This window comes from Actinia tenebrosa, unplaced genomic scaffold, assembly GCF_029948245.1.
Source record: "Actinia tenebrosa isolate PJP-AT-01 unplaced genomic scaffold, QUT_ActTen_1.0 PGA_scaffold11__36_contigs__length_13525064, whole genome shotgun sequence".
NCBI lineage: Eukaryota > Metazoa > Cnidaria > Anthozoa > Actiniaria > Actiniidae > Actinia > Actinia tenebrosa.
In genome coordinates, this window is record NW_028292571.1 from 3,239,090 (window position 1) to 3,256,701 (window position 17,612).

At 39.0% G+C, this 17,612-nt stretch overlaps 3 protein-coding genes across 3 annotated transcripts; 1 reads left to right on the forward strand and 2 right to left on the reverse strand.

Moving 5' to 3' along the window:
• The first annotated feature begins 72 nt into the window (after positions 1 to 72).
• On the forward strand, positions 73 to 5,757 carry LOC116294512 (angiopoietin-related protein 7). Its single transcript, XM_031702131.2, has 7 exons — positions 73 to 492; positions 2,044 to 2,351; positions 2,598 to 2,699; positions 2,884 to 2,967; positions 3,718 to 3,897; positions 4,436 to 4,822; positions 5,363 to 5,757. The coding sequence occupies exons 1-7, from the start codon at positions 389 to 391 to the stop codon at positions 5,620 to 5,622; spliced, it is 1,425 nt and encodes a 474-aa protein (XP_031557991.2). The 5' UTR covers positions 73 to 388; the 3' UTR covers positions 5,623 to 5,757.
• A 450-nt stretch (positions 5,758 to 6,207) lies between these two features.
• On the reverse strand, positions 6,208 to 14,685 carry LOC148912355 (uncharacterized). The gene is made up of 11 exons (XM_089027468.1): positions 14,194 to 14,685; positions 13,700 to 13,824; positions 13,241 to 13,317; positions 12,263 to 12,371; positions 11,513 to 11,605; positions 11,320 to 11,422; positions 10,424 to 10,672; positions 9,388 to 9,558; positions 8,738 to 8,796; positions 8,272 to 8,340; positions 6,208 to 8,167 (listed from the first exon to the last, which is right to left on the reverse strand). The coding sequence occupies exons 1-11, from the start codon at positions 14,524 to 14,526 to the stop codon at positions 6,328 to 6,330; spliced, it is 3,228 nt and encodes a 1,075-aa protein (XP_088883594.1). The 5' UTR covers positions 14,527 to 14,685; the 3' UTR covers positions 6,208 to 6,327.
• Positions 14,686 to 15,343: 658 nt separating this feature from the next.
• LOC116294522 (40-kDa huntingtin-associated protein) lies at positions 15,344 to 17,363 on the reverse strand. Its single transcript, XM_031702147.2, has 2 exons — positions 16,750 to 17,363; positions 15,344 to 16,164 (listed from the first exon to the last, which is right to left on the reverse strand). The coding sequence occupies exons 1-2, from the start codon at positions 17,276 to 17,278 to the stop codon at positions 15,746 to 15,748; spliced, it is 948 nt and encodes a 315-aa protein (XP_031558007.2). The 5' UTR covers positions 17,279 to 17,363; the 3' UTR covers positions 15,344 to 15,745.
• Between the last annotated feature and the right edge of the window lie 249 nt (positions 17,364 to 17,612).

A 17,612-nucleotide genomic window follows, 5' to 3' on the forward strand; every position in this document is an offset into this window, starting at 1 on the left:
TTATAATGTTTACTTAACTGATTTTCAAGGTGTTAAAGCCAGGAAATAAAATGGCTGCCACTTCTGTTTTCTCTTGAACCCGTCAGCTTGTGGTACGGATTAATTCTTTGTCATGCAGATGAAGGAAACAAGAGGGCCTCGAACGTCACTCTCGACAATGTTTTTCAATATTTACCAAAGGATTGTGATGAAGTCGTGAACAGCATTTTAATATGAAACTACGAGATTTGTTTTTTTAGCGGTCGAAGATAACCCTTTCACGGAACCCAATCATTGTGACCAAGCTCACAGGAAACTGCAGATTAAGCCTCGCTGTCTTTGAGCTTTTTCCCAACGACAACAGAAGCTAGAAAACCCCTGAATTAAGGAACAGTAGAGTGGAGCTAAGATGGGAAAATATCTGAGTTGGCTGTTGGTTGTTAGTGGTGTTTTTGTGTCGGCATCGACTACAATTATCTACCCTCATCTTCAATGGGATCCTAGGAATCTTTTGTAAGTAAACACGAGGATTTGTAACAAGTTTATAGTTCACTATAAAACCACGAAAAAGCACAACACTTTTGCTTTCTATTCAGAGAAACGCTCTTTGCAAACAATTTTGGTCTTGTTTGAATTGCGTTTTCACAAATTTTAAGAAAGTAGAAGCGCAAAACTGTTGTGCAAAGCCTGTTTTTGAGTCGAGAGAAAAGTTTGTAAAAGATGTCCCTTTATAAGAGATCAAATGTAGAGTTTCCTATACAATGAATGTTCAATCTTTTGTCAGTTTGAGGAAAAGTTTTGTCTCGCAGCTGTAAAGTTTCAATAAGAACTCGGAATTATTAACCCAAACAAGTAAATCTGCTAGTATTAAGGCTTCTCCCTAAATCTCATAATTGACACAAGGAAAATATGTCGGTTCTTTAAATTTGTACATTTTAAAATACTTTAACCGAATGAATTTACATTACAGCATTTTTACCACGATTTCAAGAATAAACTCTCAGTGTCCATCAAAATAAGTGACTTTTATGAAGAACATTCCCGAACAGGAGTTTTTCTGCAAACTACTAAGAGGGTAGAGAAACCATTTAGCTGTCATAGCGAAGACCCATTTATATAATACGGTCTTATAAGTTGAAAGAATTTATTAATTTTTAAAAAAATTTTTTTTAGCGAATCAGTAAATATTTCGTCTTTATACCAAACTCAAAACAAACTGAATAGGCTTATGAAAAATCCAAACAAATGAATTTCAATGTGTCAACTTTGAAAAAAAAATTCAAAGTGCTTGTGACGGATAAAGTGGCTGTTTTCGTAAGTTGCAACCTTACGACCTAAAGACGTTGAATTGAATTCAGCTGATTTCAAAGGAACAAATCAATATTTCCTACACAGCTTGTTTGTTTGCTCAGCTTGCTACTTGAACAAAGTTAAACTTGAGTATCATCCTGCCCTATTGCAAACAGTTGTTAATGGAACATGGATATTAATGGTCCAAGATATTGAATCATACTTATGGTATTAAATTAATTTTTCTTTGCCTCTCATTTTTTTCCCTCCCATTTTTTTCCCTCCATATTTACTCTATCTTTTATTTCTCTAAAGTTCTCTTTCGCCTTTTTATTTTATTTCCGTTTTTTTTCCGTTCATTCTTCAACCTTTTCATTCCTTTCTTTCTTCCTTCCTTCCTTCCTTCCTTCCTTCCTTCCTTCCTTCCTTCCTTTCTTTCTTTCTTTTTTTGTTTGTTTGTTTGTTTCTTTCTTTCTTTCTTTCTTTCTTTCTTTCTTTCTTTCTTTCTTTCTTTCTTTCTTTCTTTCTTTCTTTCTTTCTTTCTTTCTTTCTTTCTTTCTTTCTGCCTTTCTGCCTTTCTGCCTTTCTGCCTCGACCCTCACGCCCTCCTGGTTAATTAAAAAATTCCTTCCTTTCATTCATTCATTCTTTTTTCTCTTTCTTTCTTCCTTCCTTCCTTCCTTCCTTTTTGTCTCGATCCTCGCGCCTTTCCTGATTTTTTTACTGACCACTACATCTATTTTTATTGACATCATCTTCCAACTCGACCATCAGTTTCCAAGATAACCACTCCATGAATGTCCAACCAATGTCCCGAATCAACATCGTCTGCCCGAATCCCGCTCTTGTTCCCGCCAAAATCCAAAACACCATCCCCAAAGAACAACTATTTGAAAATATCTGGATAGTGGACAAGGCCTCATATGATGGATGTATCGTGGACACAAGTAAAAGTACCAATAGGCTGGTCATGAAGTGTGATGATCCGTTGAGTCTAAACTATTACACCATGGTGTTCCAGCAATTCAGTGCTACTCCGGATGGATTGGAATTCCAACCAGGGCAGAGCTATTATTTCATTGGTGGGTTTTAGTCTCAGGGTAACTTCCCGCCAAAAATGCGTGCGCATGGCCTACGGTATTGCTAGCCAATGGGGATTGAGAAGTGGTACCCTTGTAGAACAAGGACGATTTATTTATGTACTTTTACACTTCAGAAAATAATGCAATGGCAGCAATGATGGAATAATACAATCGAGTGGCTTTTCAGGCTACATATTAACGTAATTCAATTTATTCTGATTAATATTCCTTTACTATTATATATAGGTACTTCCGATGGAACCCAGACCTCCCTTGGCCGGATTTCCGGTGGACACTGCGCAAGTCACAACATGAAGATGGCTATTTATGTTTGCTTTGACTCAAGTGGTATGTTTTAGAATAGCGCGATAATCGTACGGTACAAACTAACGACAAAAGGTGTGCACTGATATCATGAAAGTTTGTTGGAGGACACACAAGTCTTCCAACATGGCGGCTATGACGTCTACTCCACTCTAATACTAATATGGAAATTTAACTTCTTTCCCTCCAATTCATTTTTCTTCTCCAGATCCAAAGTGTCAGCTAGCAGCACCAACCACAGCAAGCCCAGTCACGTGCCCGACCCAGCCCACAACAATTCCTCAATACACAGGTGCAGGATATGCCTCAGGGCCCCGTTGTACGAAGGATGTATGGTGCTATCCAAGATAAATCCTTATCCAGTGAATAAGGGGATGCTTTTGTCTAATACATTTATTCACTTGATGAATTTTATCTTCTGATAGCGCTATCCGACCTTCCATACGTGCGACGATGCATGTTCAGGAGGAATGACCCACTCTTGCTTATGTTATTACATATTCTTTTTCCTGGAATTTCAAGACATTTTTCTGCATAAGCAGTTGTCATCTTACGGGACCCGATTTAGAGGAATTAGAGGAGAGGGGTGGGGTTAACTGGCCACCTTTATGGATGTGAAATCCTGGATCATTAGTTTTGTCCTCGATTAATTAATTACCTCCTAACCTAAAAGTTAAATCGCTCTGTCTCTATTATATGCTAAACAAAATTAAGCATTTGAAATATTTCAAGAACACCAAATATCAATCATCAATTGGACCACTCTCTTAACCTTGGCACTATGGGGTTGTATAGAAGATAGGCGAACCTCCCTAGTAGGTTAGAAAATGCCTCCAAATAACATATTTCCGCTAAACAAATGAAAGTATTGATGGGCTGCAAGCATTACCAAAAAGAGTCAAAAAACAAAAACGTGGCGGCCATTTTGTTGCCTTTAATAATGGATGCTACTAAGGCTGGTCTTTCCTTAGATGGCACCAACGCTCCCCCGAGAGGCCGCGATGACGTAACGTGCAATCAAAGAATTTCTGTTTTATTCCAGGTTCAAACAATATGATGTCAATCTCCAACAATACAGACCTGCTTCCACTGATCGCAAACCAAACCAACCTTATCCCTGAAATATTGAACGCTTTACAAAACATGACCACCAAACTGGACGCCGTCAAGGAGAAGCTAGATAACTGTTCATTGGCATCTTCTGGGAACACTGGGAATCAAGGTATGAAGCTCGGCTATACCACAGGTAGCCCAAGTTTTGTTCTTCGCTGTATTGCTAGTTTTCGACGTAACAAACAGTTGATGTTATGTATTCATAAGAAAACGATGAATCATCACACCTAATACAATAGATAGAACGACAATAGAATGCAATAGATTTTTTTGAATACCTACATCAAATGAGTACGTGCTATGTAGGTTCTACCTAGTTTTTAATCATTTCCAATAAAATTACAAAAGACATCGGCAGCCAATAGTAATACTCGTTAGAATACGCTCAATGACCAATCAGCGTCGCACTCCAGGTTCTTGATCATAATATAAGCTGTTCTGTGATTCGCTCAACTTAAAAAAAAAAAAAACAGAACAAGCTTCTCTCAAGACGCCAAAAACTACGAATGAGAGGCACTGGCACTTGAAACACTGAGTTGATCCCCTGGGCCAACCAGCCTCAATTTCATGTTTACCACCACCACCTCCCACGTGATCTTTAAGAGATATGAATAAATGTTTGACGTAATGGCATTTTGTTATCCTAGTGATTCCAGTACGCTCAACCTGTGCGGCTCACTACATGGCAGGGGTAGCAAAGACTGGTATATACCCCATCAATCCCGATGGCCTTGGACAATTCGACATACTGTGTGACCAAACGACATCCGGTGGGGGGTGGGCAGTGATTCAAAAACGCTACGATGGCTCGGTGAACTTCACGAGAGGATGGAATGAATATCGTGATGGTTTTGGGTCTCTGAACGGTGAATTCTGGCTAGGACTAGAGAAGATTCATCGGTTGGCATCCACGCCTGTGCAGTTGAGAGTAGAACTAGGAGCTCCAGACGGCGAATCGAAGTTTGCATTGTACTCGGGATTCAAAATTGGAAATTCCACAAGCAAGTACACGCTCACCGCAGGAACATACATAGGTCAGAATCTTGAAGGAAAAATATTAGGGAATCCGGATTTTTTTGTCCGTGTTTGATACTGTCTTCCTTTCGGGACCATGGTACTAGTACATAGATCTCTTTGCCTTTAGAGTATAAATATTTTCCCAATATGAAGAAGAAGAATTGAATGTATCGATTCATGTGTCTTCTCTTCCCTGCTAGCAGACTCTCCCTCGTTCGCAATTTTTGGTAGAGAAAATCTATAAGAGATTCTGCCGGTCTAGGCCGTTTTCTTTGATATATATACCTTCCATTTTCTCTGCCAAGATCGCCAGCAAGGAAACTATACTAGTAAGACTCTTCTCGTGCGCAACAGTTAAAACAAAGGAATACTCTTGAGAACGACACGTGGCCTGAAATGGGAAGACATTGCGGCTAGGGTAATAGTAGTCTCCTTTGCAGCCGTTCCATGTGTCGAAGCGTTTGGACCGACGCTAAGAACGGCTGCAAGGGAGACTAGGGCAATAGACCGTATCAGTAAAAAGATCTATTCAAAATCAGTTTTCATTTGATCAACAGCTGGAGATGCAGGCGATGCAATGACTTTCTCAGACGGCATGAAATTCTCCACAATTGATCAAGACAACGACAGCTGGGATCAACACTGTGCTAGATACTTCAATGGGGCGTGGTGGCACCAGATCTGTCACAAAGCCAGTCTAAATGGGATTTATAGAAACGGGTCCCATCCTGGCTACTTTGGAGATGGAGTGATATGGGAAACATGGAGAGGGTACCAATACTCGTTGACCAAGACAGAAATGAAAATAAAACCTTGAGGAAGAATTCTACGTTAATGGATACTTGGTTCTGGTGATGCGCGGGAAAGCCCAGGGAAAAGGGCGGGAAAGTCGCGCCCGCGTATCGTCAAAATCTTTTCTTGATTTGCAAATCAATAAAAAATATTTTAGGGACTACTAATGTGGTGCTAACTTAGGTGGTGCTTACTATATTGCAGAAATTTTAAAATTAAGAGCAAATTTTAAAATTAAGAGTCAATCAATCGTTTTCTTTGGAAAGCCAAGTGTCTTTTTGTTTTTTTATTTATTACAGTAAATCTTCAGTCAAAAGCAAAACCAGAGGAAAATTAGTAATTTTCGCATGAAAAGGCGTGTGTTCCTTATTTTCCATACCACAATATTACCAAGGTGGCTGCGATACTGGACACGGCAGCAAGTAGAGTTCCAGCAGCGTAAAGACGTCTTGGTCATGGGGATGGGGGAGGGGGCGGCGGATGTACCGTTTTCCCGCCAATGGACCATCACCTTTAGAGTTTCCTTTCATATCCACAGCTTTAGTAACTAGTAACAGGTATTGGGGTCGCCCCCTCGCTATGTATATAATAAAAAAGACATAAGAGTATGGAATTCGGAATGATGTTTTATAGCAACGAAAACAGCTCAAAAATTCAGTGATAGTTGTAGCATTGATATTCGAGATACATGATAAATCTGTTATCTTTCTCTTATATTCATGACACATTTCTAGTCATCAAATTGCTTACAAAATACCAGGATAGATAGATCACACATGACTGCAGCCATGTACAGCATTACTCTCATCATTTTGTTCAATTCAGCGATCACAAACGACGTGCTTGGAATCCTGAATTCAAGATACATGCCATGCAGGTCAACAGACTTCCTGAGAGAAAGGTTACATGGATAAGTCTTTGCCTGTGAGAATGTACAGAGTTCTACGCTGTTATCAGGATATTTCCTTGAAGAGGTGTCTGGCTTCTTAGAGAGTATGTCGGCTTGGACACCCATACAGTCACTACACGGATGCCCTGGAAAGGTGTCCGTCTGGGTGAATGCCTCTTTTTCGCCAACACCAAATATGTCACTACGACTACTTCTTCGCATAGAGTCTGTTTGAGTAAGAGCGTCTTTGCTTTTGGCACCCTTGTCCTTAGCTGAAGTTGCAAGTTGAAAATCCTTGGCAGTTTTTGTTTTGTCAGACGTACTTTTACTGTATCCAGTATATGCAACGTCTTTCATCCTTTCAGGCCCATTCACTGGTACATCCTTTGAAACCATTTTACAAATCTGTTGTAATTTCATAGATGTGGAACGATGCACACTGCTATTCACATCCAACAGATTCTTGTCTGCATAGTAAGGAATCACTGACGCATCCCTTTGCTGTTCTTCTCCGGGGTCGGGTAACTCTTCATCATAATCTTCCTTCAAAGACTCAAACAACTTACTACAATGAATTTTGCTTCGCTCTCTTGACCGTTCACAAGCGACTCCAATACCTGAAGATGTCAGCTGATGTTCCGCAAAGGAAAAGCAAGATTCATTTGCGGAAGGTAATTCATTGGCTGGCTTATCAGTACTATGGCTGGACTTGGCTCTTTTAGAAGAGGCGGTTTGGTTATCAAGAAAAGGACCATTTTCTTCTACCTTTTCGTCTTTTTTGGATTCACCACTTTTTAAGGCATCAAACAGGAGGCTGCATTTTCTTTTGCTTTGGTCTTTTTGTCGTTTAACCTTCGCCTCCAATCTAGCGTTTCCCTCATCATTTTCCGCCGAGTTAGTATGAGAGTTAGCTGATTTTGTACCACGGCTTCGTTGTTTATATTTCTTTTTAATGGCTTTAGTATCTGTTTCATTAGCTTGTACACCGATAGTTGAAGGGCTCTTCTGCTTGTCAACAGCAGAATCTGTAAAACTACCCCGTCGGCCAACAGAATTTGCATTCCAGGGAGGACCACCGTGCCTGGCATCAGAGCCTTTATCAGGAGCAGCTTGCCTACTATTTACCTTCAAATCGGTATTCGAGGAATATGTAGTTTCATTGTCTTTAGGGTTGAATAAAGTTGACTGTGTTAGCCGTTTTCTCTTCACAACCAACTGAGTTGGAGTTGACCTCGGAGTTGGACTTGCTAACAAACATTCCTCATCTGTGGCTTCTTCAATCAAGAACGGCAAAGAAAACTCGTTTTGTGAAGGGGAGTCGGAACAAAGTTCAGAAGCCTTCCTAAATCCTCTTTTAACAGAAGAAGTACAAAAAGGTGAAGACGGACTTTCCATTTGAGAACTTGATAAAGAACTTTGTGACGAGTAAGACATCTCATGTTTCGCATTTGAGTCGTAAGAATCTAGTGGTGAAGTACCGGCACCACTTGGTCGAAAGCGTTTCTTTGCAAAATTATCAGAGTTTTCTTCAGACCTTCTTCTTTTAGAAGGCGTAGTCCAGGGCGTAGTTATGGCATCTTTGTGACAAGTGGTTTGTCCGGTGGAGGAGGAAGTACTTGTTTCATGAGATGGTTCAGGAGCAAGTTGTCCTGGTGCCTTTTGAATCTTTTCCCTGTAAAATCTGAAACGCAGTTACATGTAAAAACAAATAAGTAGAGAAAATCTCGAGATAACTGTAAATATTTTCGAAGAAGACTGGGTAATCACACAGGAATAAAGTCTTACTTGATGACAGCATCGCTGGTCGTGAATTTGGTCTCATCAAACGTCAGTACTTGCAGTCCTTCGATTGTTCTTTGTCGCAAAAAAAGAAAAGAAAAGAAATAAGCCAAGAGCTCTTAAAAGAAGGTAGGATGACCCTGGTGCTAGGGACAAGTCTTTTGTTCCTCTTTCCCCAGGAGACACTAAGAACAAAAGAGTTAGCCCTAGCAGTAGGGTCACCCTACCTTATGTGAGACCATTCATATGAAGTAATGGTGACCCTGGAGCTAGGAACAAGTCTTTTTATCTCATTTCCCCAAATGAATCCAAGAACAAACGAGCTAGCCCTAGAGTAGGGACACCCTACCTTATGAGAAACCATTTTCATGAAGATAGGATGACCCTAGTGGTAGGGACAAGTCTTTTGTTCCCAAGGTGACACCAAGAACAAAACAGTTTGAATACAGGAACCACTGTATTGATGTCTTACCTTGCTCTTGACAAAGCAACATATGCCTGGCCTTGACTGAAGACATGTTTGAGATCAACCTGTGAACGAAAAGATGATCCTTGATGACACGACCAGACTTGAAACGACGAGAAATATAAAACAGGTTTCCGTGTTTGATACTCTGATCTAAATACCCTGGATGCTGAGAGAATACGAGAGAAGCGTAGGAAACCATGACATGTAATATCTCATAAAATAACAAGCACACAATTTTGAAAGTTCACATTCATGGGTATTATAGGAATGTGAAAATGAAGAAATAGAAAACGCGCACGCATGCTGTGTGCAGTTATAAAGCATGGGGTGCGTGGGTTGGCAGAACACGAGAGAAGCGTTAGGAGAAGAACGACGCATAGTGGAGTGCTTCTCGATACTTCTCGAGTGTTCTGCCAATCCCCAAGTGCTTTATGACTCCACACAGCACAGCAAGCAAGTTTTTTATTTCTTTTATGAAATACAAATTACATGAATGACGAAACTGAAAGTACAAAGTGCTCTTCTCATAAAGCACGTGCTCCCAACCAATCAGAACGCGAGATTTAGAACAGTTATTTTATAATGATGAATAGAATGAACATGATTGTTATATGGGAAAGGTTTATGACTCTTTATTGTAAGTGCATCCTTACCTGTAACAGGTCAATACTCATTCCCTGGCTTTTATGGATGGTTATAGCCCAGGCAAGTTTGAGAGGAACCTGGGTTCGACGTGCAAGAACAATTCCACTACTGTTCTCTAGGTTCCAGTCTACCACAGAAATGGTCTTTACTTTTCCATCTGTGAACTTGACTCGTGGCCACTACAATATGTGGGACATTTTTGAATATCCATTATCATTTTTGTTACTCTTGTCATTCAAAATTCATCATTATCATCATCCTACTCCACCTCCTCCTCCACTTCCTCCTCCTCTTCATCATCATCATTATCATCATTCTACTCCTCCTCCTCCACCTCCTCTTCATCATCATCATCCTACTCCTCCACCTCCCCCTCCACTTCCTCCTCCTGTTCATCATCATCATCATCATCATCATCATCATTGTAAAATCCCACATAAATGCCCTTGGCTAATACAGTATACTCATTTGTAAGGGATTTTTTAATCAACTTATAACCAGGGGGGCTTATATTTGGGGGAGGCAAATAATTGAGAAAAATAAAGACTCTACAGTAGAATGAAAAGGAAACTCTTATTCATTTTTGTTATATTCCCAGTCAATCTTTTATGTAATATATACAGTATGAGTGGCCGTGTTGTATCCGATATAAAAACTCTCGGCTACGCCTCGAGTTCGTATATCGGATACAACACAGACACGAATACTGTAGATTACTTATCAAACGTCTAGGTTAGTTCCTTTGTGTTTCACTAAAAGTTTCAAAATTAAAGTGAATCTGGCCAAGAAAATCCAACTTAAAGTTTATGCAAATGAACAGGATTCTGTATCAGATTTACAACACTCTTCACAATCGTGATTTCTGTTGTGTTTTCTTCTTGAATTATTAATGAGTTTGATAAGTGCATCAACGAAATACACATAAGATACCATAGGTGCACTTAGCAGACTAGTGGGCTTATAACTGGAAGGGTTTATAACCGGAGGGCTTATAACCAGGATTTTAGGTATATTATTCAATTCCTTTTGAATGATTCAACCTACCCCTTCCTCATCAAACTCTTCTACCACTCCTCTAGATCCATTTATCAGTTCTTCAGTAAGGTTCTTCAACAGCATAACCTGTGCACCTTTCTTCAATACCAATTTTTCCATAGCTATGACATATTTGCTCAAGTTTTCCTTGTACGGTGATTGGCCACTATCACTGGCATAGTATGTCTTCTCTTCACCTTCAAGAGAATCTAGCTTTCTGTTATTGATGTCGTTTACACTTTTATTGTGAGAATACAGCTGTAAGAATATAATTCAAGGTAATGTTAACTATTAGCACCCCAAACATCTGTTGACTGACTGTTGGTCAGCTGTTGGTCGACAGATTATTGGCAGTTGGTTGACAGTTAGTCAACAGGTCATCACTACATACCACAAACGGGCAACAAACAGGCTGACAAACGGGCAACAAAAAGGTGATAAATGGACAACAAACAGGCAATGAACAGCCAATGAATGTGCAACAAATGGTTGACAAACAGTAAGAGCTGGTTTGGGCTGTCAATACAGTGTAGTTACTATTACCGAATTCGACGTAGTCACGAACCTAGTCAATTACAAAATCATTGTTGGGTTCAAAACATAGAAAACATATTCTGGAAAATAACATAATTATCCTCTGGTGTATACATTTTAGATACAGTACACAATCAACGGATATTAAACAAGTGTTTAAAGCCCCCATTATTTCTATCAGTGCAACAATTTATGAACATATACATACATAACTAGATACATATGTACATACTTCCCATGTATAATTTGAGTCTCATGCAGCTTCTATGTTCTATGCTTTTTTAAAAACTGCACTCTGCTTTCCCAACTATAGAGGTTTACTTTGATAATTATCCCTTTGTTTTTAGGTATTTATAATGACAAGTACTAACCTTTGTGGGTTCAATGTCACTACATTTTAGTGGTCTGTTGAGATAATTGAGCAACTCCAGGGATTCTGGTGATACATGCTGATATCTGACTTCGTTTAGAAGCCTAAGAGTACCAATTGAAAAGAAAATGAAACAGTCACCAAGAGAAAGAAAGGGATTTGCTAGAAGTCTAGGGTATAAACTAGAGACTTACTTGATTAACTTTGGGTCTGACTGTCTGTATATCTGGGTCAGCTCCAAGCTATAATCAAGAACCTTGCCCCAGGAGCTACTCTGGAAACAGTAGCTGAAAAATCAAATATCATGCAATTTAAAAATGATTTTTTAACAGACTGAGATAAATTATTGCTATACTGTACTGCACATGTAGTTTGGTTTTGTATGCTTTCCAAAAACTCTCCAATCTATTTTTCTACACAGATTTCCTTAGGGTGGTTATTCAATGCTTCTCTCTCTACAAGGGAGTTAATTATGGGGACTAAATGAGACTTCTGGAGATGAGAATCCCCACACTTTACAGACAGAAGTGGCTGGAAATGCACCTAAAGGAAAAACAAGAAAGGAAATCCAACTGCAGGTGAATTAATTTAAGGACGCAATTCACAGCTTTTTATACATTGGGATGCAGATTTAAAGGATTACTAGAATTCAAATTTGGAACTTGCAGCCTGGAGTAAACAATAGTCTCTTTCACAGTTCCCTGTGCCACTTTCAAAGGTAGCTGTGCCTTTGCATCCAAGCAAGACATACATCTGTACAGTGAGCTTGCCATGATAGAGACATGTGAATAATTGTCCAAGCTGTTTTAAAAAGTCGCTATCATTGCAAGCTCACTGTTCGTCTCGCTTCGATCAAAGGCACAGCTACCTTTCAAGATGGTGCAGAGAAAAGCAGTGAAAGGGACTTTTGTAATTTTATCAATCAAATTATAATTTTTAATTACTTGACTGAAGTTTCTCCAACTTTCTGTATTGGGGGGAGCTGAAAAAAATCTCCACAAAGAACCAGTTGTATTCCTCCAAAGGGTTTTTCAGACTGCCTAATTTTACGAGCTACAAAAAGAACACAGAAACAAGCAGTTTTATGCTTTATGACAGTGACATGTACAATGCAAAAGAACTCTTTACCTTTGTATGCAAATTGCCCATTTCAGACCATGTGACATTCCCCTGAGAATTGTTCTTTTATGACAAACAATGATGTTTTAATAATTCATATTTGAAAGAATCGATTCTCAAGTGTGGCATCTCTTTGTCTGAAACGTGCATAACAAACAACGAAGGTAAAGAGGTGAATTTCAATAGAGAAAATGTTTTTATTTTTTGCTGGTCAGTTTTTGCAGGCATCATGACACCCCAGTTTTGGAGTGACGTCATTTCTACAGTACGTCACTATTTCAGATCAGCTGGATACGTACAAGGTAGTACAGTACGACACACTGTAGAGCGGTTTTGGTATGAGTGGGAAATATACGGTACTGACTTAAAGAACATACATGTTACAATATGCTGTAACAGTGAAATGGTTTCCTATTGCTTTCCAGCAATTCATTCAATCACAACCTTTAGTAACAGTAAAAGTAATAGTCCCTTTCACAGTTCCCTGCGCCATCTTGAAAGGTAGCCGTGCCTTTGCATCGAAGCGAGATGAACGGTGAGCTTGCAATGATAGAGAACTGTTTTTAACACCTTTGACAATCATTCACATGTCTCTATCATTGCAAACTCACTTTTCGTCTAGCTTTGATGCAAAGGCACGCCTACCTTAATTTCAAGATGCTGCAGGGAACTGTGAAGGAGAGTATTGTGCAATAGCTGTGGATTTGCCATACTGTTTCCAAATAATACAAAAATTGCTATCAATGTTATGGCCAAACTTGCCTTAATGTTCCAAAATGCAAACACAAGACAAGTATGCTTACCAATATAATCAAGTTTGTCAAAAAGCTTTCCATCTAACATGGACACCTCATCAATGATAAGTACATTTGCGCTTCTCCTGTTTTAAAGACATTTAGAAAACTCATTAATAATTCATGAAGAAAACACAATAGAAATCATGACCATGAAGGTGATTTTATATCTGATAAAGATTCGTCTTCATTTGCATAAACTTTAACTTGGATTTTCTCTATCAAACTTGGTTCATTTCGTAAAAAAATCGGTACATAATGAGAACAAACATCATAAGTTTTCTAAGCCGTTCAATAATCTCGCAGATCGTGGTTTATCGGGTCTAAAACCACTCGGCTGCGCCTCGTGTTTCATACCCGATAGAACACTCCTGCTCGTTTATTAAACATTACTTAGAACATGTATAAAAATACACAACATAAACTTAGTCTGAAAATGACATGGAAATTTTTTGTATCTGGGCATACCAGTTTTTGGCCTTTTGTCCTCTTAACACTATGCTATAAAGATTTTCCTTTGTCCCATTTCCAAGACCAATTCCAGCAAAGGAATGTAATGTTGTACCTCCTGCTTGAACTGCCGCTACACCAGTCTAGAAAAGAAAAGAAAAGTCATGAAAAGTCAGCTTTGCCACTCATCTAGATTTTTCAAATGTACTGTAAGTTAAACTATAGCCATCTTTGTGACACTATCAGGGGCAGATCCAGGAACTTTAGAAGGGGGGTGACTATTACAAAAGTTTTACCAGGAATTCGAGAAAAAAGGGGGTGACTGTTACTAATGATATACTGAGAAATTTGAGCAAAAGGGGGGTGACTAGTCACCTATTTTGCCACCCCTGGTTTCGCCCTTGCATTTTATTAACAAGACCGGAAATGACGTTTAACCGGAAATGACGTACAGCCCAGCTTAGCAGGAGATAGCAGCTATCAAAATATAAATTTCAACAAAAACGCCATACCAAAGCCGTGACAAATGTTCCTTCAGGCGCACATTTCTGTATCTCTCTCAACAATGTAGTCTTCCCAGTACCTGCATTACCAGTATAAAACACATTCTTTCCTTCACGAATCAAATTCAGAACGTATTCTTGTTGCGCAGAAAGTTTGACAGCACCTTCGCCATCACGAACAGGCTCTTTCCATTGAACTGGCGTAGAACCAACTTTGAATTTATCTTTACTATTGCCAACAGCAATATATTGAGACTCTGAAAAACCGAATTTTTTGTCCATGGCTTTTCGACGCTTTTCCCACCATGGAAACGGGGAACCTTTTCCTTTGGATTTATTCATCTTTTGGAGTTAAAGCACTGCTAATCCATGTTCTTCTCGCATAGTTGTGAAACAAAGAAAAGCCTCATGCTCGCATTTTGACAAAAATATTATTATATTAGGAGTATTTAAAATCTCTCCGATTCGTTTTCTAACCACGCTTAGTGTCGTTACGCCATCTTGTCTACACAAAAACAGAACCAGTCTTCCAACGACAACAGGGAGCCCAATACGTTTCAAATTACCCTCTTCCCCTCCTCTTCCCCAAACAATGAAACGGAAAAAATAAGGCAATGCAGACGACTACACACAAGTTCAAGGACTTCAACCTAAACACGTGCACGATAGATATACAAAACTTTATACAAAGTCAAAAACAAAAATGTGTGATACTGAGAGCCAAAGATCTGCATGAGAGGCCAGGGAAGGCAATGTACATTTTCCATTTTTGAAGGGGAACACAAAATGATAAAAATCTTCTGTACTTTGGATTTTATTTTAAGCTACACAGGTCTACATGAAACAGAATATAGTGTCTCTCACATTTTTGACTTTGAGTTTGTGCATCAAAATAATAAAATTGAAATAAAGGATTGCAAAGAGCAAGGTAGGGTTTCCCCATTTTTGGGCCAATATTGTTCTGCTTTATTAAAGTCTCAGATCCCAGTCACAAACTACAGTATTTTAGCAGCCATAGGCAAACAAATCCACCAACAATAGTCTTCTTGATTTTTTTAACCATCCATTTGCAGCCTTTCCTGCTCTGAATTTTTTTTAAAATAAAACCCTGATATGTTTCTTTTTATTTTTGTTATGTTGGTCAAGATTATGAAAGACATTGTTCTAATTCAGGATTTTATTAGGTCACATATATCATGGATATCATGAAATACAATTATATTGGTCACTTTTATATCCAACTTTGCTAAAGTCTTCCAACTAATGCTTTGCATACACATGCCAAAAGGGATGGGAGGAAATGGGATGAGAAGGGATTTGATGATTGAGCAGAGATGCAAGATGCACAAATTAAATGGTATGTTCCAAAACATTTATTCCATTCAATGTGTTATTGGGAGAAGGGCTGAGGGGATTCACAGTAAACTTCAATTGAAAGTGTATATATTGACTGCATGCACAGGGAATATAGATCCAGCCTTTTTTTCTGCTTCCCTCTATACAGTACTCCAACAGAGGATTAATGTCTGTAAGTACCACACTCTCTTTTCCTGCAAGTTGGCTAGTCAGCAGATTTTGATATGGAAGACACCACTAAGTGAAGCAAGTGTTTCTGTTCATTGTCCAGGAACTTCCACAAGTCTTTTTCCAGATCTGCCAATTCCTGGAAATCTCTTGCCTGGCAGCTCATCACTAAAGACTGCATCAAAATGAACAATTCCTCGCTGATCCAGGGAACTGGACTGCCTTCTGTTTCATTATCCCAAAGGTATTTTTCTAAAGTCTGAGCATGCTCTGGCTGTATCTTTTGAGGGCTCGGTTGAAGAAGCATTAGTAGAAGCACTCTGTTGATTTCACACTTAGTGATTATGTCCTTGTATGAACTGTATATTGAATGACCAGCATCACCTTCAAAGGATCCTCTCTCTGTAGCATAGTAAGCCATTTCAGTAAAAATGGACAGTGCACCATCAAAGTCACCTAAATAGTTCAAAATAAATTTAAGTAATGGATTTTAGACTTTTTGAAAAGGGTGGATTATTGCTTATAGGGGTGTGGTAAGGTGGGGGAATTGGTGACAGATCCTAATCGTTTTTTTGAGTCCACCAATGTACCCTTGAGTATTATTTCTTTGTCTACTGGCGACACTTGCAAGGATGTAAGCTCATTTAGATGTAATCCAAATAAAGATTTTTATTCTCAGGATGACGTTAAACTGGGGAAAGCATTATGCATCCTTATTTTGATTGACGGAAACAAATAATAATGATAATAATAATAACTTTATTAATGTCTCAAAATTCTTCTAGCCGGACACAAGCGCCCTACTAATCGGGGAGACAAAGAGTATGAAAAGCTGTTACATGTGGGAAATCATCGTTGCAAGTACTTGTAGGTTTTGGTGGGCATCAATCAAGGAGTTTCCATGACATTCCAAAGGCCCATGCCCTTGACAACTTTGTTTTCCAATAATGTCATGGCAACATTTTGATTGACGTCAAACAAAACCCAATTTGCCAGTTGCAATGCATGTGCGATTCTGAAGCGCTTTAACAGTTTTATTACCTAAATCAATCTTACAAGATGCAGCATGTCCCATGGAGTACAAAGCATCCAGAGGTGTCTGATGCTGTAGCTCAGCTGCATGATGATACTGCACCATCGCCTCAGTAGGTCTGTTCATACGCCTCAACATATCTGCCAACTCGAGACACAAACAAGCCCCAAGAGCTGAATTTCCCTGAGAACAATGTACTTTGATAGCTTGGTTATAAACATGGATTGCCTCAGTCAAATGTTCCTCAAATGCAGGACATCCAAGTTCTAAGTTTTCCTGCTCTGCTTGTAGAAACAATCTAGCCGCTTCTGTAAGGGCTTCTACCTCACCAACTGAATTTGAAAGCGTGTTTTCACATCTTGCTTTGGCAAGACAGCAGAAGCCAGCATATTGAGGGCAGTCTTCTCGTTTGAGTTCCTTGGATAAAGTCCCAAACTGTCCACTTGCTTCAGAAACATTGGGTTTCTTTAAGAATCTACGTTTTAGTTTAGCAGTAACTGAACGATACTGACCAAGGACGTCGAAATTACGATCCATTTGATAATAGGGATCAAATCATGATCTATATAGAGTAATTTAGATTTTCGTTTGTTAGATTTGATTCAGAAAAGACTTCCGTTTGCTCCCGCGTTTCTAGTATCCAGCGTAATCTTTTAGTGGGGAGGGGTAGAGATGAGTTTATACTTGGACCAGATACTTCCCTTTTAAAAAAGAAACTAATTACATGTATTATTTATTGTCAAAAATTGTAATATAAAGAAAATATATTGAGAGTTGTGAGAAATGAAAAACTTAAATGAAAGAGGAAATTAGTCGAAATAATGGTAATCCTTACCCCTCCCTTCTTGATTCAATTTCGGTTGCAAGACCC

Excerpts from the sequence above, each read along its gene's own strand:
- LOC116294512 (XM_031702131.2), top strand. The coding sequence starts at position 389 with ATGGGAAAATATCTGAGTTGGCTGTTGGTTGTTAGTGGTGTTTTTGTG. Across the intron at positions 493-2,043 it reads TGGGATCCTAGGAATCTTTT|TTTCCAAGATAACCACTCCA; the intron begins GTAAGTAAACAC and ends CTCGACCATCAG. Across the intron at positions 4,823-5,362 it reads CACCGCAGGAACATACATAG|CTGGAGATGCAGGCGATGCA; the intron begins GTCAGAATCTTG and ends TTTGATCAACAG.
- LOC148912355 (XM_089027468.1), bottom strand. The coding sequence starts at position 14,526 with ATGAATAAATCCAAAGGAAAAGGTTCCCCGTTTCCATGGTGGGAAAAG. Across the intron at positions 13,825-14,193 it reads GAACATTTGTCACGGCTTTG|ACTGGTGTAGCGGCAGTTCA; the intron begins GTATGGCGTTTT and ends TTTCTTTTCTAG. Across the intron at positions 11,423-11,512 it reads TCAGACCCAAAGTTAATCAA|GCTTCTAAACGAAGTCAGAT; the intron begins GTAAGTCTCTAG and ends TGGTACTCTTAG.
- LOC116294522 (XM_031702147.2), bottom strand. The coding sequence starts at position 17,278 with ATGGATCGTAATTTCGACGTCCTTGGTCAGTATCGTTCAGTTACTGCT. Across the intron at positions 16,165-16,749 it reads ATCTTGTAAGATTGATTTAG|GTGACTTTGATGGTGCACTG; the intron begins GTAATAAAACTG and ends TGAACTATTTAG.